At 43.7% G+C, this 25,029-nt stretch overlaps 1 protein-coding gene and 1 long non-coding RNA gene across 3 annotated transcripts; one reads left to right on the top strand and one right to left on the bottom strand.

Annotated features, from left to right (window-relative positions):
* Positions 1 to 5,610: 5,610 nt before the first annotated feature.
* On the bottom strand, positions 5,611 to 16,908 carry LOC101012009. Of its 2 annotated transcripts, none has more exons than XR_641478.3 (4): positions 16,624 to 16,908; positions 13,322 to 13,364; positions 11,726 to 11,791; positions 5,611 to 7,070 (listed from the first exon to the last, which is right to left on the bottom strand). It is a non-coding gene; the product is annotated as an uncharacterized LOC101012009 (long non-coding RNA). The 2 variants fall into 2 exon arrangements; XR_641479.4 differs by lacking the exon at positions 16,624 to 16,908 and adding an exon at positions 15,024 to 16,499.
* A 2,000-nt stretch (positions 16,909 to 18,908) lies between these two features.
* IRX5 (iroquois homeobox 5) lies at positions 18,909 to 24,197 on the top strand. The gene is made up of 3 exons (XM_003916880.5): positions 18,909 to 19,594; positions 20,647 to 21,052; positions 21,226 to 24,197. The coding sequence occupies exons 1-3, from the start codon at positions 19,346 to 19,348 to the stop codon at positions 22,020 to 22,022; spliced, it is 1,452 nt and encodes a 483-aa protein (XP_003916929.1). The 5' UTR covers positions 18,909 to 19,345; the 3' UTR covers positions 22,023 to 24,197.
* Positions 24,198 to 25,029: the final 832 nt, after the last annotated feature.

Genomic DNA, 25,029 nt, shown 5'->3' with positions numbered 1-25,029 from the left:
CTGGTCCTGTTTCTGCTCTAAGGAACAATTCCACCAGCTCCAACACAACAGGCAAAAATTCAAGGCAGTACTGAATCTTTCTTTCCTTTTTCCACCTCTGAATACGGCAGTGGCTTCTGGTGGTATACATGTTCACTCTTGCAGGATTTAAGAGTTGTAAGTCGTCCTCACAATGTATGTTAATTACATTAAGCAGATGCAGACAGGAAGATCATTATCACGGTTTATAATCCACAGCGGGGTTATAAACTCTGTGAAGGAAGGACTATGGCTACCGTGGTCTCCACTTATGGCCAACGCTGTCCCAGTACCCAGTACCTAGTAGGTGCTGAATGAGTATAGTCATGTGCCACATAGCAACATTTTGGTCAATAATGAACTGCATATGTGATCCCATAAAATTATAATACCATATTTTTACTGTACCTTTTCTATATTTAGACATGTTTAGAGACACAAATATCATTGTGTTACAACTGCCTATAGTATACAACAGTAACACACTGTACAGCTGTGTCGACTAGGAGTGATAGGTTACAGCATACATTCGAGGTGCGTAGTAGGCTATGCCATCCAGGTGTGTGTAAGTGCACTCTATGATGTTCATGCAACAATGAAATCACCTAACAAAGCACTTCTCAGAACTATCCCCATCGTGAAGCAGTGCACGACTGTATTTGTAGAATGTCTGTTTGAAGTAATAAGACACAGGTAACATTACATGAAAACCTGAAGATACTAATCATTTGAGCATATGTTGTAACCAAACTCATCAAATTTCTAAAAACAAAAATATTCTTAAATGCTTTTTGTCCCTGAAATGTTTCACTCCTCTCCATCTACTAATTGCTATGCACAATAGAAATTTACTACATTTAATTCATTGAAATGCTTACGGGACAACTAGAGCTAGGAACATTCTTTCTCTTTCCTTCTTTCATATACTCCCAAACCCCATCTTTTTCAAAACATTGCCCAATAATATTGAACAGTTTGCCTCACAACTGGCTTTACACAGGACCATGACAGCTGTATTACACAAAAACAAAACAAAAAATAAATAAAAATAATGAAAGGAGACACATTTCTTGAGAAATTTGCTCTTTAAGAGGAAAAAAGATGCAGCAATATGAAAGAATAGATTCCAAACACTTAGGTATTTCAGTCGCGCCTCAAAACCAATTGCTGGACCCACACTGAACATGGATCTTTTTCCTTCTAGACCTAATTCTCCTGGGTCCCAACTCAAAACATCCCCATCCCACCACAACCTAATTGTTTAAGCACTCTGGATGCCATTGATATGCTTTTCCTCTGCCCTCACATGGAATCAGTCATCAAGTCCATTTATGTCTAGCATCTGAGCATTTCCTATCAATTCACAGATCTTTCTCCTTTCCCCGGCCACTCTTAGCTCAGGCCGACAACTACTTGCAGAAACCTAACTGATCTCTCAATATCCAATCTTGCTGGCCTCTAATGCATACCCCATGCTACCACCAAAGTGATATATTTAAAATGCAGACCTGGTCAGGTAAATGCTTAAAACCTTAAGGGGCCCCCCTGTTCGCACGATGAAATGCAAGTTTGTTGGCCAGGCATATAAAAGCCCTTCACAGTCTTGCCCCTGCCTGTGCCCGCTCTCTTCCCTCTCTCCCATCTTTGCTTACATCCCTCATAATCCTCTACACTGAACTATTCCAAGGTTCTCCATTGTCATTGGTCTTTGTTCCCCTTGCCTGGAACCCTGTTCCTGCCAGGGCTCAACCCCAATGCTCTCTCCTCTAGGCAGCCTTCCTTAACTTTGCCCACACTCCATTAGATTTAATTAGTGACTGGGCCCATGTACTCCCATGATCCCTGGAGCTCCCCTTTATCATGCTGTGCAGAAATGATCTGTTTATGGCTTCATCTCTACAATAGGTGATAAGCTTCAAGTTCTGCCAGGGTAAAGACTGCATGCCATTTAACATTTTGTCTCCTGGCCAGAGTCAATGCCTACTTTGTTGAATTCAGGGAATATTTGTCTTCATATTTGATTCCCTGGATTTATCACAATGTTAAAACACAGCAGGTATGCATGAATAGCAATGAATAAACAGAACATTCTATTGGATAAAATCCAGTTCTGAGATGAACGTGCTGCTTTCTACTTGTACCCACATCTGGTGCCAAAATGTTTGCATGACATGTACAAATGCAAGTAGACATTTATTTCTGACATTTATTTCTAATGTGAAGAAACTATTATTAAGAATGGGGCTGTAAGACAAACACTGATACAGTGAATTTCCAGAAGTTGGGACAAGCATCTTTAAGTTGGCAGCATTTGCTTTGGAGTCAAAAAATAAGTTTAATCGTATCACTTACCGGCAAGTCATTTCAACTTGCTGGGACTCAGTTTCCTCATCTGAAAAACAAGTCTTCTCCAGCTCCAAAAGCCTGCAAGTGGAAGTAGCCTGCTATTTTTATGCACTGCATTTAAAAGGTAGTTTGAATAAATAGGCTCCTGAAAAAAAATAGTGCATAGATGTGTCTTGCAACTGAAACTTTAGTACACTCATATACAAAGTTTAAAGATGGCACATATGTTAAAGTAACTTAGCAATAAGTTGTTCTAAAACATGTTGTGGAGAAAAAATATATAAACAATTATAGACAAAATTATAAAGTGCCTGGTGTTTTAAAAGAATGTACGGTGAATACAGCAACCACTGCAGAGTCAGGAAGTCTAGTGGTAACCAACCTATGATTTGCAGTATTTGTAAAATTTTTTTAAACTGTCTAAAATTGCACCATTTTCTTTTTATTTTACTTTTTTAACTACTACATAAACAGTAGTACAAGATGATTCCACAATGCTTTGTCATTATATGTACTTGGAACTTTTAAGTCACTGGTCTAATACAGCCCTTTCATAAAATACAATTCATTTTGGTCTCCTCATTGGCAGTGCCACAGAGTTGAAGATATTGGAATCAATATTATTACATATAAAATCCTGAGTATCTTAATTTTAATGTCTTTTATAACCACCTTGCTCAAATTTATGATTTACATAAATTTAAAGAAACTCTGATAGAAACTTACATCTTCTGTTTTCCAGGTTCCCAAGCTAATGGGGCCTTGGCTATATGAAAGCTTCCTATTTTAGCCTCTTAAGATTGGATGCACATTTAGAAAAGGCTCTTAGCTCTTACTACCCTGTACACTTTAACAAAATAATGTACAGAAATAACTGTGTTTTCTTAGGTTGTTCAGGAGTTTCTTAATAAAGCCATACACTCTATGTATAATCTTACCAAAAGTCATTCGCGTGTATGTGTGTGTGTAGACAGTTTCCATCTATTGCCCAGGCTGGAGTGCAGTGGCGCGATCATGACTTATTGCAGCTGCGACCTCCCCAGGCTCAAGCCATCCTCCCACCTCAGCCTCCCAAGTACCTCCCAAGTAGCTGGGAGGTTAAAAAAATTGGTTAACATTTTTTTTTTTCTGTATTTTGTAGAGACAGGGTTTCACCACGTTGCTCAGGCTGGTCTCGAACTTTTGGGTTCAGGTGATCGCTCTTATCCCCCAGGCTGGAGTGCAATGGTACAATCTCAGCTGACTGAAACCTCTGCCTCCCAGGTTCAAGCGATTCTCTTGCCTTAGTCTCCTGAGTAGCTGGAATTACAGGCGTCTGCCACCACACCTGGCTAATTATTGTATTTTTAGTAGAGATGGGGTTTCACCATGTTGGCCAGGCTTGTCTTGAACTCCTGACCTCAGGTGATCCGCCCGCCTCGGCCTCCCAAAATGCTGGGATTACAGGCGTGAGCCATAGCGCCTGGCCTGTAGGGCCTTCTTTATGATGAGTTCCCAGTGCTGGAAGGGCCAGAACATGGGATGCTACAACATGGCTCTAAGAATGAATGACTGTGCTGGTATTCAAAGATGTGTACATCCTTTTACCCAGGTCAGTTTTAAGGGCAAAGACTATTTTATTATCTTGTGTCATTTATTTCACTATGGTCATGACCATAATGAGCTAAAGATTAAACTATATTTCATGAGTATTGAAAGACTGGGGTTCCCTGTGCCTAGTATCTCACTCAAAAAAATGCTAGATTTATAATATTGACTGCTGTTAGAGGGATCACTGTGAGCAGTCCAATGTTTCATCCTTGGTAACTTTTGTTTTATTTTGTTTTGAGACTGAGTTTTCTCTTGTTGCCCAGGCTACAGTGCAGTGGCACAGTCTCGGCTCACTGGAACCTCTGCCTGCCGGGTTCAAGCAATTCTCCTGCCTCAGCCTTCCCAGTAGTTGGGATTACAGACGCCTGGCTAATTTTTGTATTTTTAGAAGAGATGGGGTTTCACCATGTTAGGCTGGTCTTGAACTCCTGACCTCAGGTAATCCATCCGCCTCGGGCTCCCAAAGTGCTGGGATTACAGGCGTGAGCCACGGCGCCCAGCTGGTAACATTTTAAAGTCAATATACATGGCCAGCACGGTGGCTCACGCCTGTAATCCCAGCACTTTGGGAGGCCGAGGTGGGTGGATCACCTGAGGTCAGGAGTTTGAGAATAGCCTAGCAAATCCTGTCTCTACTAAAAATACAAAAATTAGCCAGGCGTCGTGGCACACGCCCATAGTCTCAGCTACTCAGGAGACTGAGGCACAAGAATCACTTGAACCTGGGAGGCCGAGGTTGCAGTAAGCAGCGATTGCACCACTGCACTTCAGCCTGGGCGATGGGGTGAGACTCCATCTCAATCAATCAATCAATCAATAAAGTCAATATACATGATGGAAAATCAGAGTAAAAATTATCCTTGTAAATTATTTCAGTGGGTCTCCCCAGTAATATAGCATACATGGTTGTGTACTACCTCACTATGTCTCAGAGAGCATAACGTAACTTTGCATAATTTCCACCAGAAGTTTGATGGAAACAGAGCTGTTTCCTCCATTCAGCATTGTGTAAAGCTGTCATTTTTAGGGGCCATGTACTAGAAAAAGATACTTTTTCTTTTTCCTAGTAAGTGTATATAATTGAATTAAATGAGCATTTTCTCAACAGCACTCAACAAAGCATTGTAAAGATAATGAGTTAATTCCACAAATAAAAACTGCAGGCCTGAGGGTAGTGACAAACGCTAAAGAGTCTATCAATTCAGAAACTATCATAATACATCCTTGAATGTCAAGTCTCTAGTAACACTGGAAAACTGCCCTCAAATTTCCCAAAGTCGCCTGTCAGCTTTGCAACATCTTTCCTAGAGTATATATGTGTCTTTTATTTCTTTACATAGGAATTGTTTGCCAATAAAGCAATTTTTTCAGAAGTATTTCTCTAAAATAAGAATAAAGTCTAGATTCTGGAAAAATCCTTTCTTATATTTGGCTACAACTTATGTTAAGATTTTATGTTTTAAAATCATTAACAAATCTAGTTAAAAACACTACAAAAATATAGAGTTTCTCCTTGCCTCCCCCCTCACAGACACAAAATCAATTCAAGTCTCAAAAAAAAAAAAAATACTCTATGTAATTACCATATGACTCACAATTTTCACTCCTGGGCATTTGTCCCAGGAAAATGAAAGTTTATGTTCACACAGAAACCTCTACACGAATATATATAGCACTTTTATTTGTAATAATCAAACACCAGATACAACCCAGAAGTTCTAATTGATGAGTGATGTGGTACATGCATACCATAGAATATTATTGAACTGAAAAAAAGGGAACAAACTATTGACACATATAAGCTGAATCTCCAGAAAATGATGCTGGGTTTGAGTCAAACCCCAAAAGGTTACACACTTTAATTGCAATTATATAACATTCCTATAAAAACAAATTTATAGAAATGGAGAACAGGCTAGTGGTTGCCAGGGTTAAGGGAGGAGTGAGATGGTCTGGAAGTAGGGGTGGCTATAAAAGGGCAGTAATGAGGGATCCTCCTGGTTATAGAAATGCTCTCTATCTTGACTGCATCAATGTCAATATCCAGGTTGTGATGCTGTACTATACAGTATATTGCAAGAAGTTACTATTAGGAGAAACTGGGTAGTGTTCAAAGATTTCTGTATGATTTTGTACAACTGCATGTGAACTTATAAATCTGAAAAAATAAAGTTAGATCAAAAATAAAAAAGGAAATCTCTCTAGCCTAATAAATTTACTTTATGACTCTGAGATCTAAGCTTAAGAATTCATCATAGCCCTTGGATTCTTTGTCATCATCAGCCTTTGTGGACCTTCCCAGTTCCTTCCCTAAGCACTCCTTCTCACCAGATGTACCCCTTCACAGTGTCCACACCAAAGAGGCTGGAGACCTGTCTGTACAGAAGAATTCTTCCATCTTCCTGTAGCTGCTACAAAGGCCACAACAAGGTATTTCCCAATGGCAAGGTAATCTGTCATTACTCAATTACCCAGATGCAAGGATTCTGTGAAGGAGGTGGATGTCAGCCTTCTTTACAGAGATGAAACTCTGCCAGTTAGGGCAACTTTTTCTCATATATGAAATGAGCCAATAGATTTGTTTGAGGAAGAGACATTCTATTCCAGAGGGACTACTACAGAGAATTAAAATACACACAGGAGTATCTTTCAAGTCTTTTTCCTCCCATAAATGTAAGAGTCATATTAGAAAATTATTTTACATCGAGTCTAATAATAACTGATTGTCAAAAGAATGACTACGATGGTAAAAGGAATTTTTTGAAACTTTTTTTTTCAGGCATAAACATTCAATCCAATAAAGATATTTTTAGAAAAAAGACATTTTTAGAAAAAAGTCAACCTATACAATTTATTTTATTTTTCCTATACTTTGGCTAAACAAAATATATTCAGTGATACTGTAAAATACTAAGCATTTTCAGTAAAATTGGCAATCAAGTAGAGCTTAACTTTCTTCTGCATGACAACTGAGGATTTTAATTGGAAAAGTATTATCGTCTATAAACAGGAACATCCAAAACATATTTAAACCACTCGAGCACTTTGATTTTTCCATGTCCTTTGCATCTAGATTGAAACACATCACAGGAAATTTCAAAGACCGATCGCTGAATCTAAAATTTAAAAAAAAAAAATCCATTTAGTTACCATGATCATTGTCACCATCAATCCTTAATATCTTATACTTCACTGGTCACACTTAACTCTGCTATGCTGTTTTATGCTTGGGAGAAGACAAATTACAAATCAATTATGTATACTAATTTAAAATGCTACCTTTAGGAGGCATTTTAATAACTTAGTCATAGGGGTGAAGTGCTTCCTCTAACTGCTTACGTGAAAACACCTTCAATAACACATTAGCCAGGAAGCACTGAACATTTGGGAACAATTAATGCTATAGTCTACATAAACTATCAAATTGCCCCCCAAAAGTGGTGGTACAATTCTGCAACTGGTTGAGGTCACATGGAAAATAGAATTATATGCTAATTTGTTCCCATATTAAGTTATCATAAAAGGTCAGACTAAACACAGTAAAACGAATTCTGGAAAAAAATTAACTAAGTAGATTGGTATGTACCGTATCAAAGCAAACTGTTTATCTTAATAGATACAAATACAAGACAATCTTAAAGCAGGGGCATTTTCTCCTTTTTAAAAACAAATGTTTAGCTAACCCGAGGCAATGACTTACATGATTTAAAAATACTTTATAGGAATAGTTTTTCCCTAAAGGAGAACAGGGGCAGGGTACTTTTTTTGCTTTCAAGCAGAGAAAAGCAATGGAAAAGGGCAAAATATCCAAAAAGGAAAAATTTCCCCAGAAAACTATTTCCTCTACTTTACATGTTTCTTAAATTTAATTCACATAGTTCTACATATGAACTATAAAATGAACACACAAACACACATGCTTAGTTTAGCTGAAATTAAAGAGGGGTCAGGAGATGGTAACTATAATACATTTATGATTGTACTCCAAAATAAACTAAACAATAATATACGTGTTTTTCTTAGCATACATTTGTGTTTATGCTTTATTTTCCATATCTAACTTTATTAAGAAACTATTGAGGAAAAAAATTTGTATCTTTTTTTTTTTCCCTGGAAGGCGTAAGTAATTCTATGGTTACCATGTTGACTTAAAAAACTGTAAATCAAATCAATGGTTGATGAATTTGGGCTACTAGTTTCACATATGATGATCCCTCATATTTCTATATTTCAAAGGTCCTTTTAAAGAAAAGGGGAAATAATTTGGAGGCGAGATGGAGAAATGAAATATTACAGCATATGAAATCACAGGTCTAGTATTTTATAAAGCATCCAGTTTATTACAGGACACAACTAAGTGACAGAGATCATCTGTCACACCCTTAGGCAAACTCCTGAAAAAAAAAATAAAACAATAATTTTGTGTTCTAGAGACTATCCTTTTTTCCATCAAAAGATATACTTGTATTTTTCATTTCAACATTTCCAGTGGCATCCTACAAGAGAACTAGCACTCACAATGAGTCATCTGAATTTTCTTTAAATCATAACTCATTTTTAATTTCTAAACAGGTTTTACTATTGATTTAAAAAAGATTACTATTAGTTACCATAAAATGAGTTCGGTTTCCATGAAATATCAGTTTGACATCTTGTTCAAATACTTACTTTTCTGCTACATATTACCAGCATTGTTTATCCTATTTTCCTTCCTTATCGAGTTAGATATGGAGATACCTAGGCATAAAGTCTTTAGATACCCTGATGGACTAAAAATAAATTTATTTTTATACAAAATATAAAATTTATTATTCTTGTTTTGAAGGATTTTATGTATTGGGAAATAAACCCATAAAAAGTTGAGAATTATATTAAAAGGGGGTAAAAGTCTGACAAAAATGAAAACATGCATTGATGCCTAAAAAATCAGGACTGAAGTAAATTAATCTTCATTCCCACTGAAAGCAATCTGATGTCCAGAGACTGAAAATTATTCTACCGTAAAATACAGCACATTAAATACCACAATAGCCCATTTGAAATGTCTTAATATAATTATGATATCATCTACAAACGATTGTACATATATTTTAATACTCATTACTTGAGATTCCAATGCAAAATATATTGAAATTGTAAAAATATTAAGTCGGTTAAAGACCACATCAAATCAGTAACTATTCTATGACTGAAAGTAAGACTGAAAATAAGAAATGAAAAAAAAAACAGTAAAAGCAGGGTCAACATATTTGGATGTTGCTTATCAGAAAAAACACTATCATTCCTGATGGTTTGCTTATAAAATTCTATATTCCTACCAGCTAGCTGAAAAGAATGAAAAGCTTCTTATAACCAGCTAAAAAGAAAGACTTTACCATGCCTCTTGAAAAAGCTCATTTTCACATTACTCAGGCTTCATTATGCTAAATCAATATTCGTTTAGTCACTGGGGTTATTGACATATTTTAAAATAAAAGTATACCCTTCAGCTACTGCACTCATTACAGGTAATTTGTCTTGTCAGAGAGCAGGGAATATTATCCTAGTCTTTCAGGGGCTGACAGCCCATGGAAATACCTCCCCATGGTTACAACTGTAAATAATTTTAAGGTAAAATATTGAAAAATCAATGACTGTTTCCTGCAATCTGTCACAAACAAATCAATCATAATCTGTACTGCCAGAGAGTATGATTTGAAGGAGATGGGAGCAGATGTAATTCTTGGCTGGAATCTCTCATTTCAAAATCACTTCACATAATGGTGTCATCATTTAAACACTTAACAGTCAGTGCAACTGCCACTGTAACATCTAGTTGGACAAAACCACAAGGAGGGGGAGGAGAAAATGCCATCATTATTATGTTAACAAACATTTAATTTAAATGGTTGCTGCATTAGTAAATTTCAGCTGAAAACAGTTTTACCTGCCCCCTTTCACAGTTCCAAATTAATCAAGGCTGCTTTTCTATAATCTGATGCTTAGTAAATTAGCTCATGATTCAAATTTTGCCCTCTGAAGCACATACACCTTTTATTTTAAAAGTCCATTATACAGAATAAAATTTGGAATTAATATATAAGATATCTGAATTGTAGAACACCCCTCTAATTCTGTTAATGTAGCAAAGACAAAACAGTATCATATATGTCAACATCATACTTTTAAAGTAAGTTTAAAGGTCTCAATTGCCCAGATATTAAATTTATATTTTCCTTCTATTAAAAAATATTACATTTCAACTTTGTAATATTGCAACATATTTTAAGATGACCAGCAAGACCTAGTCAATTCAAAAATACCCTTGCACTTCATACAAAAGCTATCCCATAATAACCCAAGTATATGATGTGAAAAGTTGGTGAAGGTCATAATACTGAATTTTTTTGCAAATGTAAACTGCTTTCCAAGTAATCACTTTGATATCACCATTTTTTACTAGACTACATTTTAATCGCTTCCTTAGCTGCTTATAACCTCTACTTAGGCATGAATAAAAAGAATCTGAAATTGGTATATTTCCCCTTCCTGCTGTGTTAACCAAAAATACTATTTGACTTAAAGATTAAAGAGTCTTTTTCCTGAAGGTTTTTGTTTTTAAATGTACACTAGTTCTTTTAATGAAAGAAACTGGTTTTAGTCTTGTTTCTAACCAATTTCCTAATTATATAACTAGACACCATGAAGTCCTTCATTGTTTTATTAATAATATTCCTCCCCAGATATAGTTCAGGGGGCAGATTTTTTTAAGCCAGTCAAATTTAGTGTTGGGGGTTGGGGGAAGTTGGTATGTCAACATTAGTGAAAGGGGCAGATATTTTGGATGCCTAGAAAAGTATATTATTTCCCTTAAAAAGGAAAACAGATATAAATACCATTACAAAATTTCAGCCTGTATAAACATTCCTAGATATAGTAATTGGCCTATTATAAAAACGTTTATCTCTGTTTTTAATTTAGCCTGCATATTCAGTGTGGCTACATAGCATCAGAGGATTGAATCTTTTCTCATAGATACAAATTGAACCCAACTTTTGTTCTTCAAGAATCTTTGATTCTTAAACACCATTGGGTTTTTGAAAATGAAAAAGCACATGGGTAAATTATCAAAGAAATAATCCACAATAAAAGAGAGCCCTCCATTCCATATGAATCCCTGCAACAGCTGCAAAGCAAGCAGGAAGCCAACCTAGGAAAAGATTACATGAAAAATGGAAAGGCACCTAAGGCTCTGAACCAGGAAAAGACCCCTGTGAGGAGCTCCTGGCCTCCAGGACACTACAGTGCCCCACGCTGGGCCCAACTAACTTCTCAGCAGAGCACTGGAACCAGTTGCCAACCACCAAGTCTTCTACTCAGAGTTTGGTCGTGTCTGGCAGTAAATCATCCAGCAGAAAACACATTCCCCCTAAAATGAAGGCAACAAAGAACTGGGAGGCGAATGAGGACGGTTAAGCAACATGCTAAATGCATGCACGTCAACCACAAACTAAAATGACATCTACAAGAACTGTGCAGGACATCTTTGCAGATCTAATTCTCAGAAAGAAGCTATTTTAAGGGTGCTGAGTATGGCTAAATGATATTTCTCAGCTCTACCAATGCAGTCCATAGCACTAGAAAAGGCAGGCTCAAAAACTCAGCAGAGGAAAATAAAATTGTTTCCATATACCAAATTTAAAGAAATTGCTGTCTACTGCACAAAGTTCTTACATGTAATAAAGGTTCAGGATTACAGAGGAAAGTATTCTTTTAAAAGAGATAACATTACCTCCTTATCTTCAGAATCTCCTCCTTCCAATAGCTAGTACAGTAGCTCCATTATGAATTGTAGACTCTTAAAGAGAAAAACAGGAATAGTTAGCTTCATCTTTTGCACCACTTCCTTCCTTCATGGAATTACAATTTAATTACCAATACTCCAATTGATTTTATTCCTAGATGATACATTTCTCAAAAAGCATGCTCTTTAGCCATTTCCACTAGAGAACGTTTAATACAACCTTCTCAATTAATCAACCAAAACCCATTACTGCTGAAAGGACATGTTTTCTTCATATTTTCAAGAGTGGGAACCCCCTACATCTATTTTACATAGAAAGAATATAAGAATTTTAATACATTTGAATACCTTTAATATACATGAAATATGAATCTTAATAAATATGGCCGATAACAGATATAAAACTCAACCAATCTGCATATGTGTTTAGATTTTCCCTACATTTACCCTTAGGAGGAAAAAAAAATCACTCAATCCTCTTATGTTTTAAATTCAACAATTTTATACATGGTCTAAAACAAAGTAAAACAAAAAACTAAGCTTAAAGGCAAACAAAAAGGAATCAGATTGCTCACCGCCTAACACTTTCTTTATATTTGTGTTGTGTTTTCCAACTCACTGTAATGCTTTAGCTCTCAGTCATACATGAAACCCAATTTCCATAAGCAATCAGTAATAGGAAAACACAAGGATGTTATTTTAAAATTATTATATATCACTTCATATTAGTTAAAAATCACTGTAATGCCTCGGAAAGTATTCAGAGAAACATTTATTTTATTGGAGGCTATATTAACTACTGCCTTCTGTAAAATTAACTTTTTATTTTTTTGATTATAAGAAGCCATTTTTTTTTTTACTTAATATAAGTGTTCTGAGTCAATAAATTCAGTTCCTAGATCTGACCACTAGACAAATATTCTGCAAAACAATTCTTTTTCATAGCTTTTCTTATCTGCCTATATTCAGCAGTCTCTATTTGATGAGAAATGACAAGTTTTACATACCTGTGTGTACTCTGTCACTAAAAATGTTTGGTACCCCTGACTGGAACTGATATTCCCACTAAATTTGTTCTTAAAGGAACTAGGTAATTGAAACGATTAAAACTCTAATTAGGCATAAACAGGTTATTTCTCTTAAATAATAATTCTATTTGTATAAAATATCACAACCTTCACTTTGATTTTTATGAAAAGCACTGTTTATAAATTTTACTGTCCAAGTATACCATTAAAAATAAATTATTCAAAGTAATTCCATGATAAATAGTAAGTAAAAATAAATTATTCAGTTTTATTTCATGAATCTAAAATTTTTCTATTTACAGTAGTCTTGTTTAATGAATTAATAAAAATTTTCAATGATCAAAGGCCTCAAGTAACTGACATTCTCTACATTTTGTACTTAGCCTCTATTATCAATATAAATACTTTGGTAAAACCAACATTGATGCTATTTTGGATTGACTCCACGTACAAGCAAACTGTGTGCAGACACTCACTTGCAGACGAGCCTTGGGATGTGCAAGGACAAATTTCAGCCAACATTTGGAGGAACCCCTTAGTTCAGAAGTGAACTTACCTGACAACATCCAAATGTATTACGGAAGCATCACGCTTATCACCTGCACAGAAAATGGAAATGATTCTGTTTAAGGAAACACAGAAAACTAAGTAATACTTTTGGGATATTAGATTCAAATATCCAATTTTCTCCAAGGTATCACTCCATATTATGGCAAATAAACAAATAAAAGCTGTATCAAGGTGTGGAATATCATTAGCCTGAGAAAAGACTAGAAAAATGGATTACGGAAATGACAACTGCAGGAGAAAATTACATTCTCTTCTCCCGAACAAATGTTAAGTGCATGCTTACTAATAAAGACTTAAACTCAAAGTACATTAGAATATACTGGTTTTCAATTTTGAAGCATCTAAGTTAATTTGCTAAGCTAAATTGGTGTTTAGGTATACTACAGCTATAAAAACACTGCAGATTTATGCAGAAATAAGTCTTCAGCATCACACTTCGGAGTAGTGCTATGAAAGCAAACCAGTCATTATTGAAAAAGGAAAAAAGAATTCCTAGATTTGACATGTTCTTAGAGTTGCACCAGCTGCTATTCTATTAAGAAAAATTATTCCCTATAAACAGCTAACAAATATACCAAACAGATGTTAAAATACAGGAGTCAACACAAAAGAGATATTGAAGAGAAATACACAAAGATAATGAGATACTACCACTCAAAACAGGCTGTACTATCCCAAAGTTAAAACATTATTCCAAAGTATGATGCTATGTTCATAATCTATTGTGAAGAGCATATTTAATTCACTCAGGATTACATGATTTAATTTACTTTCCTGTTATCAACTAAAGAACATTTTTTCCTAAGATTTCTAGAATGTACACATATAGTAATAATTATTGAGTTATTCGTTAAAATGGACAATTAGTTCATATTCCTATTTCATCTCTTTTAATGCAATATATCAAATTTGAAAATAACACATGGATAACACCATAAGAATGCTCATCATAGCTGCCAGAGGGGAAAAATTTTTTTGATTGGGGGTGCTATGGGAGATAAATAAAGCAATTATCTCAAAATTAATGGTCTTGTTTTAGTTTTAGCAAACAAATCTACATAAGTCTTTCTTTTAGTTTACTATGTAATTCTAACCAGCTAATTATCCTTGGAGTCAAGAATGAGCTGTGACTACACCTGGCTTTTCCGATCATATGCCTATGGTCTCCTCCACTTTCATTTCCTCTTTCTACAGTGAGTTTTAATATTAAAGAAAAACATACACACTTCTTACATACACACTGATAGCCAGCTTCCAGGAAATCATGAGCTACAAAGAGAGGGGAAAATCTTAATGCAATACTTATGTTAAAAGGTATTAGGTGCTGGGTAAGCCAAGGGTAATATAATCAACAGCATCCATCTTGCCAGTGTTTTTGCATTCCAAGATCTGGAGTGAAGAACAGTAATATTATTTTAGTGGTCACCCAGGTTATGACTCAGATCCTTAAACGAGTAAGAGACTAAATGCACTATCTTCACTTACTCATCAATTCAAATGCACAGAACAATATTTTGGAAGAAATAAAACAGTTTTCTTCTATTTTTAGAAATAAAAACAAGGCATTCCGTAAACATTGTAGTTAGGTATTTGATATGAAAAAGAAATTGTTTCAGATCATTAAGGCACCCCAGGAGACTGCTTCTTTTCCAAAAAAACGAAATAGCATAAATTTCTCATATATTTACCTCTTATTACATTCCTGTTCCTGCACATTAAGCATGCCTTCCTCTACAGATTTATTCTGAACACTAATAAAGTGTTTGCTTAATAAAATACTGCTCTATTTTATGCTTTTCTTTCAAAATTAGAAACCATTATTCCACAAAGATAGAGCACAAAGAAACCGACACAGGCATTACCAAAAAGCCACAAGTAGTATTAGTCCATGCCAGAACACTTAACATTAAACTATCATTTCTCTCTAAAACTTCTGTTGCCAAAGTGCTCACAAAATCTGGAAGCTCAAAGACAGGTTTCAAGTGCAATTAAATTCTCCAAAAGCAAAACTGTACAAAAATATGCCGCCCTTCTTATGTCACCATTTATAGACAACATTTTCTCAGGATCTTAATTAAGATAACGATGCACACCTGTGTCAACATTCTCTGGCAAGACAGCCTTATCAATCATAATCCTTTAAGTACACTCCAAAACAGCAAAGCGATATGACAGAAGCAATCTGTTGCCTTTCCTAGTGTTGGTGTTGTGTCTCTCCCACAAGAATGATGAGATCTTTAAAATACAGCAGACCTACTTTTATGAGTCTTTAAAGTTTTAACTGTAAATAGCTATTACACTAAATAAACAGGAATAACCTCTTTTGCACTTGACTGAAACAATGACAACTGTACAGCCAAAACTTGAAGAACAAGCTCTAGGGCCATGTCTTGGCAATACAACTGCGAATCCTACTTTAAAGCTTTAAATTTTAAGAGTTATGCGAAACTGGATCCGTGCAGACATGACAAACCAATAAACCTTTAGGAAGTTTTAAAATGAGAATATTTAATAGTCCTACGTTAAAAACAACCCGAGCAAACTTATCCCTAGTGTAAGTTTAAATGTTTAGAAAGATACAAATGCAACAGAAAGCAAGGGGAGAAAAAGTCTTCTTGGTAACCTGGGATGGGAGGGATACAGATCCCACCTCTGCTGGAAGAGAAAGCTTCAGAGTCAAGGCACCAATTAAACTACCGCTACCAAGTATGCAGCTTTCCAAACGGAAAAGCCGATGAATAGGAAGTAAGAAGGAGGGAACAGCGAAACAAATGGTCTCGACTATCCAGACAAAAAGTTAAAAGCTCGTGTTTACCAGCAAAAAAAATGAACGCTTTCATATAAAAACGGAGAAAACCCGCCAGACGCTACCTGCATGCAGTCTGCCTGCTAATCATGATCCGCCCTTCCCTTTCTCATATTAAGACAATTCTATCTCAGACGCCGGGTGGCCGTGGCCAGCTGAGCAGCAGAGCCATCAATGTGCAAATAAAGCAGAAAATAGAGACATCCTTAAGAAATGAGTCTTAAATTTGACATAGAGCGGAGGTGACAACCACGGCAACAGAACCATACATTCTAAATGCCTCAATATCTTGCAGGAGTCTCTCCAGTCCTTGACACCAAAAATAAGACAGTACAAGAAAATGGGGTTAAAAAACTTAAAAAACCAACTAACAAACAAGCCACGGGGCGGGGATGGGGGGAGAAAGAGCGGGACGGCCGGAGTGGCAGGATGATGTAATGAGGATGTCTGTGTCACAGACTCGGGTTCTCGGTGGCACAAACCTCCAGGGCTCTACTCCGGAAAGCCGCGTCCCGGACGAGAGCCGCGGCGACTTAGGGGCCACGCGTGGACTGAGGGGCCACGCCCACGCGCGCCCCCCGCGGAACGCCGACACCCAGAGAGGCTCGTTCGGCGCCTACGCGGCCCGAGGCCCAGGCCCTTGCCCACGGGACGTCTGGTCGCGCGCGGGGCACCGCCGCGTCCGTCCGGTCCACCAGGGGACGCGGCTCGAGGGGAGGATTGCACGGCCAGGGGGCCTGGCCCGGGCGGGGGCTCACCTCTCCTCCGCCGCGCGGGCGCGCGGGCCGCGGACGCTCCCTCGTGGCTGGCGCGAGCCCCCGGCGGGCGGCGCGCGCGGGCCGTTACCGACCGTTAGCGCCAGGGGCTGCCGCTGCGGCGGGCGGAGCCGGGGGCGGGCGCTGAGGGGCCATGGGGCCGCAAGAGGCGGGAGCGAGGGGAGCAGGGCGGGGACGCTGCTCCCGGGAGCTCCCGGCGAAGACTCAGGCCCACCGCGAGCCCGGGAAGAGGCCGCCGGCGAGGCCACCACTGGTCGGCTCCGCGCTGCCCCAGGCTCGGGCCGCCCGGGGCGTTCCGCCTCGCTTAGGCATTGGCCGGCTGGAAGCCACCTCGGCCCAGCTGTCCCCGCTGCCGCTGCCGCCAGCTTCCCGTCTCCATGACAATAGCGCGATCGAGGCCCCGCCTCGCCCCGCCCCTTTGGCGCCGAGACTAGGAGGAAAGCGGGTTACGTCACCAGGGGGCGGAGCCCAGAGAGGCCAGGGCCCAATCATAGGTGAAGGAGGTGTCAGGCACTGGGCTGGGCGGACCCAGGGGTTCTCGGAGAATGTAGTCTGAACCGGTCAGTCCTCTTGGTGGGCGGTGTCTGGGGGAGGGGAGCGGACGGAGGGGAGGAGCCAAGGCGCGTGCACGAGGGCGCACTGCCGATCGGGTGCCGGTGCGGCGGGTGGGTTAGTGTGAGCTCGCGAAATAAAGTACATCTCGCCCGTCAAAGTCAATGCGAGAAACTTTGTATATAGTTATGCTTGGGCTTGCGTGTGGCCCCATTATGCGAAGTTTCCGAAATCCCGAGCTTCCGCGGCGTGCCCAAACCTGTGCCATCCTCTGTCCTGGTTCACCAGCGCCCCTGTCTGTCCCAGAGTTCGAGTGCTTCCGTGGCTTGTGGCGGCGGGAGGTGGAGAGGAGAGGAGAGGGTCTGTTTTGTATTCTAACTGTGTGGCCGTCGTGGGCAAGGGCTCTGCCTCTGACTCAGTTGTGTGTGTTTGCCTCGCCAGCGCCTCGCTGAACAAACAGTGGTTGGGTTGGGCACTGCTCTGCCCAGTGTTTGCAGTGGAGCGTGGGCGGGTGCGAGAGTGCGTGCGAAGGGGAAGGCGACTTAGTTGAACAAAAGGGAAGGGGACCTGCTCCCTCCACCACCACCGACTTGGCGGTGCGAGCTGCGTGCGATTGGAAAGCCGGGAGAAAGAGGCGGAGAGGCGTGGGAGTGGAGCTGGGGACGGTCCCGAGACGTCCTCGGGTGTAGCTGATTCTCTGGCAGTTCTTGCCCACCACCCATACTCTAGAAAAAGGCTACCCCGGTAATTCCAGGAACCAGTGTCTTTTCCCTCGCCGTCCGGCGGCGTGTCGGTAGAAGGAAGGCTAGCCGGAGACGTGCAGACGTCTGAGGCCTGTATCTCGCCCACCTGCTGCTGCCGGCGCAGAGGGGCAGTCATCCCGGACTTCCTGCGCCCTGGGCGCGGGCCATCCATCGGTTCTCCCAGAGACTTTCATTCCGGATCTCCAGCTGGCTCTCGGCCTCCCTGGCTTGGGGAAGACGCCAGAGAGCGGTGGGCAACGAACGGCCTCGGAGCCCAGCCTGCCGGAGAACAAGAAATCCGCTAAGTCCGCAATCTACTGTGGCTAGGAGAGCGCAGAGCGTTCACCGGCGCACAGTCCGCGGCCTTGTTCCCTTTGTGCTTCGGGGCGGCGGGACCCGCTGCAGGGCCGGCCGTGCGGCGGGACTGCCACTCCGCCCCAAGTTAGCAGAAGAGGAAAGTTGGAAGAGATCGGCGCTCCTGGGATGTGATTGTCATCCTGGGGCCGGCGCTCGAGAGTCTGAGAGAAAGCGAGAGAGAGGGAGAGACCGGGGAGGGGAAAAGGGGAGGCAAAGAGGAGGGGTGAGAGGGGGGCCGCGGAGGGGAGGCGGGCGCTAGGGAGGGGCGAGAGGAACGCCAGCGAGCGGGAGAGGGAGCCGGGGAGGAAGAGGGAGAGGGCGAGGCGCGCCTGGCGGCCGGGTTGGCTGCGGCCGCCCAGAAGCTCCTGCCAGTCCTCCCACTGACTACACCCCGGGAAGGAGGAGCTTCGGGCGCGCACAAGGCGTCAGAATCCTCAATTTCCAACTTAGCATCTTGGCAGGACCTTTGCAAAGCCAAAAGCAGAGCCCCCCGGTGCAAAGAGCGAGGGGAAAAAAGAGAAAGCAGCAAGGGAGGGGAGGGGAAAAAAGCCCAGCTGGGGCGAGCGAGGCGCGCAGAGGAGCGGGCGCGGCGGTCGCAGCCGGAGGCGCGCGGGAAGCCAACCAGGAGGCGCCGCGGGCCGGAGCCCCGGAGCCGGGGCCAGAAGAGCGGCGGCCCAGGGCAGCCAGAGGCCAGGTGCCCGCCCGCTCGCCCTCGCAGGGCGCCGCCCGGCTCGTTGGCGGCCGCGGCGCGGCGCGCCCCATGCCCGTGTGTGGCCATGTCCTATCCGCAGGGCTACTTGTACCAGCCGTCCGCCTCGCTGGCGCTCTACTCGTGCCCGGCGTACAGCACCAGCGTCATTTCGGGGCCCCGCACGGATGAGCTCGGCCGCTCTTCTTCGGGCTCCGCGTTCTCGCCCTACGCTGGCTCGACTGCCTTCACGGCGCCCTCGCCGGGCTACAACTCGCACCTCCAGTACGGCGCCGACCCCGCGGCCGCAGCCGCCGCCGCCTTCTCCTCGTACGTGGTAAGTGAGCGGGATCCGCGGCTGGCGAGGGGCGGCAGGGGCCCGGCGGGAGGACGGGGTCGGAGGGGGACACGGGCCTAGGCGCCAACACCGACCTCCCCCGCCAAGCTCGCGACCCCTTCAAACTTGGGCGATTGTCTCCCCCGGCTTCGCCCAGGCCTCGGACTCAAGAGTTGCTCGGAAAAGAGAGCCGCGTCTTGCTCGGATCGCTGAGCTTGCGGGAAGGGGTTCTGTGGGGAGAGGTAGCTGCAATTAAAGAGCAGCATTTGGTGTAAACGTAAGCTCCGGGCTGCCCTGCAAATTTTATATTTTTGGTTTTGCCATTTTGGAAAAGTAGTTCAAAAGAAATAGACCCGAAATTTGAGCAGAAGCGTGCTAAGTCAATGTAAATGTGTTTGGCCTAGCCTTTAATTAGTCCTCCAAAATGTTGCAAATCCGTAATCCTATCTTCGCAATCCGATTTGCGGGTATTAAATTTCAGAAAAGTCGGTCGAGCTGCGGTGCATCCGGGATTTTTCGGCCGGGTTGTAACTTCGGTCTGGGGTAGTATTTTGGAGGGTGGGAGTGCCTGGGCATGGCTCAGCTTTTTGTTTGCATTTGTTAGCGTGTTGGAAAAAAAAAAAAGAGCAAGAACCTTTACTTCCCTTGTTTTCCCCCCTTGCGCCCAACGTGCGGCCGCTCCCGCGCGGACCGCGGAGTCGCCTCAGTTGCCCAGGCCTCTATCTGGATGGAGGCCGGGCTGCCCTGGCCAGATCTGCTCACGGGGTACGGACGTGCCGGGGCAGATGGGGGCCTATGGGAGGCACCGAGGCCGGGACAGCTTCAGGGGCCCCAGAAGGACCTGACCCAGGAATTGAGGTCCCCGCTGCCTTCTGAGGAGGGGGAGGAGTTGCTCCTAGGTCTGAACCCCGCCAGCCTTGCCCCAGAGGAAGCTGGAGTGCGGGCCTCGTCCACCCACAGACCCCGGGGAGCGCAGGGAAAAGGGTGCTTCGGTCGTTCCGATGGCAGTGGAGACCAAGGCCCACACTCACCTCTCTGCGTCTCCACCGCAGGGCTCTCCCTACGACCACACACCCGGCATGGCGGGCTCCTTGGGGTACCATCCCTACGCGGCGCCCCTGGGCTCGTACCCTTACGGGGATCCAGCGTACCGGAAGAACGCCACAAGGGACGCCACGGCTACGCTCAAGGCCTGGCTCAACGAGCATCGCAAGAACCCCTACCCCACCAAGGGCGAGAAGATCATGCTGGCCATCATCACCAAGATGACCCTCACCCAGGTGTCCACCTGGTTCGCCAACGCGCGCCGGCGCCTCAAGAAAGAGAATAAAATGACGTGGACGCCGCGGAACCGCAGCGAGGACGAAGAAGAGGAGGAGAACATTGACCTGGAGAAGAACGACGAGGACGAGCCCCAGAAGCCCGAGGACAAGGGCGACCCCGAGGGCCCCGAAGCAGGTTGGTGGACACGGGAACGGGCGTGTTGGGCGGGAGTAAAAAGGAAAAGAGAGACCTAGAGGGGGCGCGCACGGGGCCTGGAGGTTGGGAGCAGGGGTCTCTACCTTTGCGGGCGGGAACCGAGTCCCGCCGCGCGGCCACTGCGCCTCTGACAGCCTGGGTTTCACCCGCAGGAGGAGCTGAGCAGAAGGCGGCTTCGGGCTGCGAACGGCTTCAGGGACCACCCACCCCTGCCAGCAAGGAGACCGAGGGCAGCCTCAGCGACTCGGATTTTAAGGAGCCGCCCTCGGAGGGCCGCCTCGACGCGTTGCAGGGCGCCCCCCGCACCGGCGGGCCCTCCCCGGCTGGGCCAGCGGCGGCGCGGCTGGCGGAGGACCCGGCCCCTCACTATCCCGCGGGCGCGCCGGCGCCGGGCCCGCATCCAGCCGCGGGAGAGCTGCCCCCGGGTCCCGGCGGGCCCTCGGTTATCCATTCGCCGCCTCCGCCGCCGCCTCCGGCGGTGCTTGCCAAGCCCAAATTGTGGTCTCTGGCAGAGATCGCCACATCCTCGGACAAGGTCAAGGACGGGGGTGGCGGGAGCGAGGGCTCTCCATGCCCACCGTGTCCCGGGCCCATAGCTGGGCAAGCCCTAGGAGGCAGCCGTGCGTCGCCGGCCCCGGCGCCATCGCGCTCGCCCTCGGCGCAGTGTCCTTTTCCAGGCGGGACGGTGCTGTCCCGGCCTCTCTACTACACCGCGCCCTTCTATCCCGGCTACACGAACTATGGCTCCTTCGGACACCTTCATGGCCACCCAGGGCCCGGGCCAGGGCCCACAACCGGTCCGGGGTCTCATTTCAATGGATTAAACCAGACCGTGTTGAACCGAGCGGACGCTTTGGCTAAAGACCCGAAAATGTTGCGGAGCCAGTCTCAGCTAGACCTGTGCAAAGACTCTCCCTATGAATTGAAGAAAGGTATGTCCGACATTTAACGCGGGCTGCGTCGGTCCCGGACTTTTCTAATTTATTAAAAACATGGCCTTGGCAGTTATTTTTCCATCACTGAGAAAGAGAGAAAAAAAATAAACTACCCCTCCTATTCAAAAGTTTATAGTTTATGGAGATGGATGGCATAAAAATGTAAACATCTCCACACACACACACAAAAGTCTTAACCAACCGAAAAGAAAAATTAAAAAAGGATTTGTATTAAATCTTATTCTGTATATTTAATGTAGCATTTTTGTATTTAAATTGATAATTCATTATCTTTGAAGTAAATTATGAAATCAAGACACCTGTACAGGCATTTAATGTTTTTTTGTAATATAAATATATACATTTGTGTTTCCCCAAAACTGTTTCATAGTTTAAAAATACAAGTTTAATTTAATTTTTTACACCTATTGATTCTGCTGGGTATGAGCTAAAGTATTATTACAGAAAGGAAACAGGTTATACTCTTAGATTTAAAAAGTGAAAGAAACTGCAGGCGCCTTTGTAAAATGCAAAATATTTAATTAAAAGAGATTTTAACATAATGAGAGCCACTCATTACTTTTTAGAAGCCTCAATAAACTGTCCATTGCCTTGGTCAAAAGGTGCAAACTGCAACTTTTTTCAAAGTGGGGATTGAAAGGTTCCACAGACCTTCAAGTGTGCCAGGGGAAAAACATAATTAGGTTGCAAGCCCGGGGGAACTTGGCCCTGCCCAGAAAGCAGATCTGGATCACTGATGTGGGCTGTTTGGGATAGACTGGACCCTGGAGGAAGGAGAAGAGAGACCCAAGTGTGTACCCAGAAGGGAGAAAAAATGGCAAAGCCAGTTAGGGACACGCACCACCCGAGCGCCATCGCTTAACCTAATTACTTCCAATCAGTGCCGTGTTTTATGCAAAGTAATCAGCTGGTGAACTTTGCTAATGAGTTCGATTTTATGCCGGATTTAGCCCTTATTACTATTTCAAGGGTGCTTCGGGCTAATGCGGGGGGGAGTATTCAGGGATGCCAAGAGGAAGGCTTTCCCAAGTCACCGTCTTCTTCTCTGCCCCTTCAAATTTGGGCATTGATCTCTTTGGATTTGATTAAATTATGAACGTTCCATCCCAGACGGTGCGGGTGGCCGGCGGCGCAGGAGTGTCCGCTCAGCTACGGGGCTGGGATCGAGCGGGACGGGCGAGGGGACGGTTTCCCCCTTTCACAGGTAGGTGTCACACTTGTCCTGAATTTCAAGCCTGCACTTTGCAGAGTCGGAGATTGCAGAGTGGGCGGAGGCGGAGGAGGGAGCGCCACAGCCACTTGGGGGAAGCGAGGGGAGCCCCTGAAAGGATCCCTCCCCCTCACAACGGGCCTCTTTTCGGACAAGTGGCCTTCAGAAGTTCGAGGCCATTTGCCTAGATAACGAGGCCGTTGTGGACTCCATCAGGCTTGTCGTCGCTTTAGCACTTTTCCCAGCTTAGATGCAAGAGTCCGAGCAGCTACAAAAATATTTTTGGGGTTTTATTTTCTCGTTTTAATCCCGCATACTTCATCTCAAAATGAAAAGTCAGGATGCATCTGAATCCCTAATGAGGAAGAATCAACGCCCTGCGCCGGAGGCCGGCCAACGATGTGGGTTCGGGCTTGGCTGCGGTGCTGACGGCTCCATTTTGCAGCCGAGATCTGGAGCCCACTTCGTGGGAAATTTTCAGTGGTTGGGGGAGGGAGTAGGGGTGGGTGTTATAGCAAAAACATACCCCAGCGAGGGGAATTAATTTGCTCTATTAAACCCAAGCCTGAGTGTAGAGAGGGAATGTGTTTGCACATAACACCGGCTTAATTAGGCTAAATCAAAATGCACATATTTGCATTTCTACTGAAGATGACTTTAACCTTAACTCAGTGTTTTAAACCCACCCCGAAGTTTCACTGGAGTTGCTTTTGCTATTTCTTTTTTTTTTTAACCTGCCACGGAGCTCCTTTAAGCTTATTCGAATTTAAACAAGTTTGAAAGCTGCATTGTCCAGATGTTTTAGCAAACAGCAGTGGACTTCAGGGTTTAAATTAGTGAGAAAATTCACGCAGGGAAAATGGTTTCAAAGCTGGAAGTGTGAATGATTAAATATGCATGAGACGATCGTATTTTATTTTGTCCCTTTAATTATAAATGATTTTTTAAAACAATTGAATTCCAGAGATGACTTGCCCTCGCTCTTTCTCCCCCCACCCTGCGCCTCATCCCCCTCTACTCTCCCCTCCCTCCCCCACAGCCTGGTTCACAATCAGCTTTCCCCCCTGTTGAATATGCAGCCCCAGGAGTCACCTTTTCTAAAAAAGTCAGAAGAATAGGCCAGTCCCCTTCTCTTAAGGGAGACTTTAAGGACATCAACTCGGCGGGGTTTTGGAAGCATTGGCCCTAAACCCTGCCCAACGATTTTAAAAAGAAAATTACAGGCCTCCCAGTGTTCCCGGGAATATGCAAATGGCAGGGCGCAGGCCTCCCAAATCAGACCGCGAAGGCTCGGGGCTGGGAGCCGAATGCCCGCCGAGCTGCCTGGGAACGGGAACCGCGCACCCGGGAGCGCCAGGCGTTTCTCTTCATCCAGGGGCTGCGCGGGGAGCCTCCCGGCTGAGGAGCTAAACCGCTGGGGGCTCGGCGGCTGCTGCCTGAGTCGCTGACCCCTGCCCGCATCCTCCCGCCCTGGGCCTCCGCAGGGTCTGCGGTTTTCTATGCGCACTTGGTCTTCAGTACTAGCACCCAATTACGTCTGGGTTTTTCTTCTTTACAGAGCTGGGTTTCGGTGGTCACCAGCTTTTCTGGTGTTTAGCGACTTTGAGTTTGGAGGTGGCCTACCAGGCAAATGGGGGGTTCAGGGCATTTAGGAAATGTCTTCCTCGCTTAACCCCAGAAGTGGTTGCGTGTCTGTAGGATCCCAAGTTCCTCCCGGAGCCTCTCCTTTGCGTCTCGGGCCCTCCAGCAGGCGAAGCCTCTTAGACGCTCTGGGGAAAATTTCCAGCGTG

This window comes from Papio anubis, chromosome 18, assembly GCF_008728515.1.
Source record: "Papio anubis isolate 15944 chromosome 18, Panubis1.0, whole genome shotgun sequence".
In the NCBI taxonomy this organism is placed as follows: Eukaryota; Metazoa; Chordata; class Mammalia; order Primates; family Cercopithecidae; genus Papio; species Papio anubis.
This window is presented reverse-complemented; position numbering and strand designations above follow the sequence as displayed.

What these genes read in the sequence shown, in the direction of transcription:
- IRX5 (XM_003916880.5), top strand. Translation starts at nt 19,346, where the DNA reads ATGTCCTATCCGCAGGGCTACTTGTACCAGCCGTCCGCCTCGCTGGCG. An exon ending in CCGCCTTCTCCTCGTACGTG is followed by an intron (nt 19,595 to 20,646) that starts GTAAGTGAGCGG and finishes TCTCCACCGCAG; the next exon opens with GGCTCTCCCTACGACCACAC. An exon ending in CCCCGAGGGCCCCGAAGCAG is followed by an intron (nt 21,053 to 21,225) that starts GTTGGTGGACAC and finishes TTTCACCCGCAG; the next exon opens with GAGGAGCTGAGCAGAAGGCG.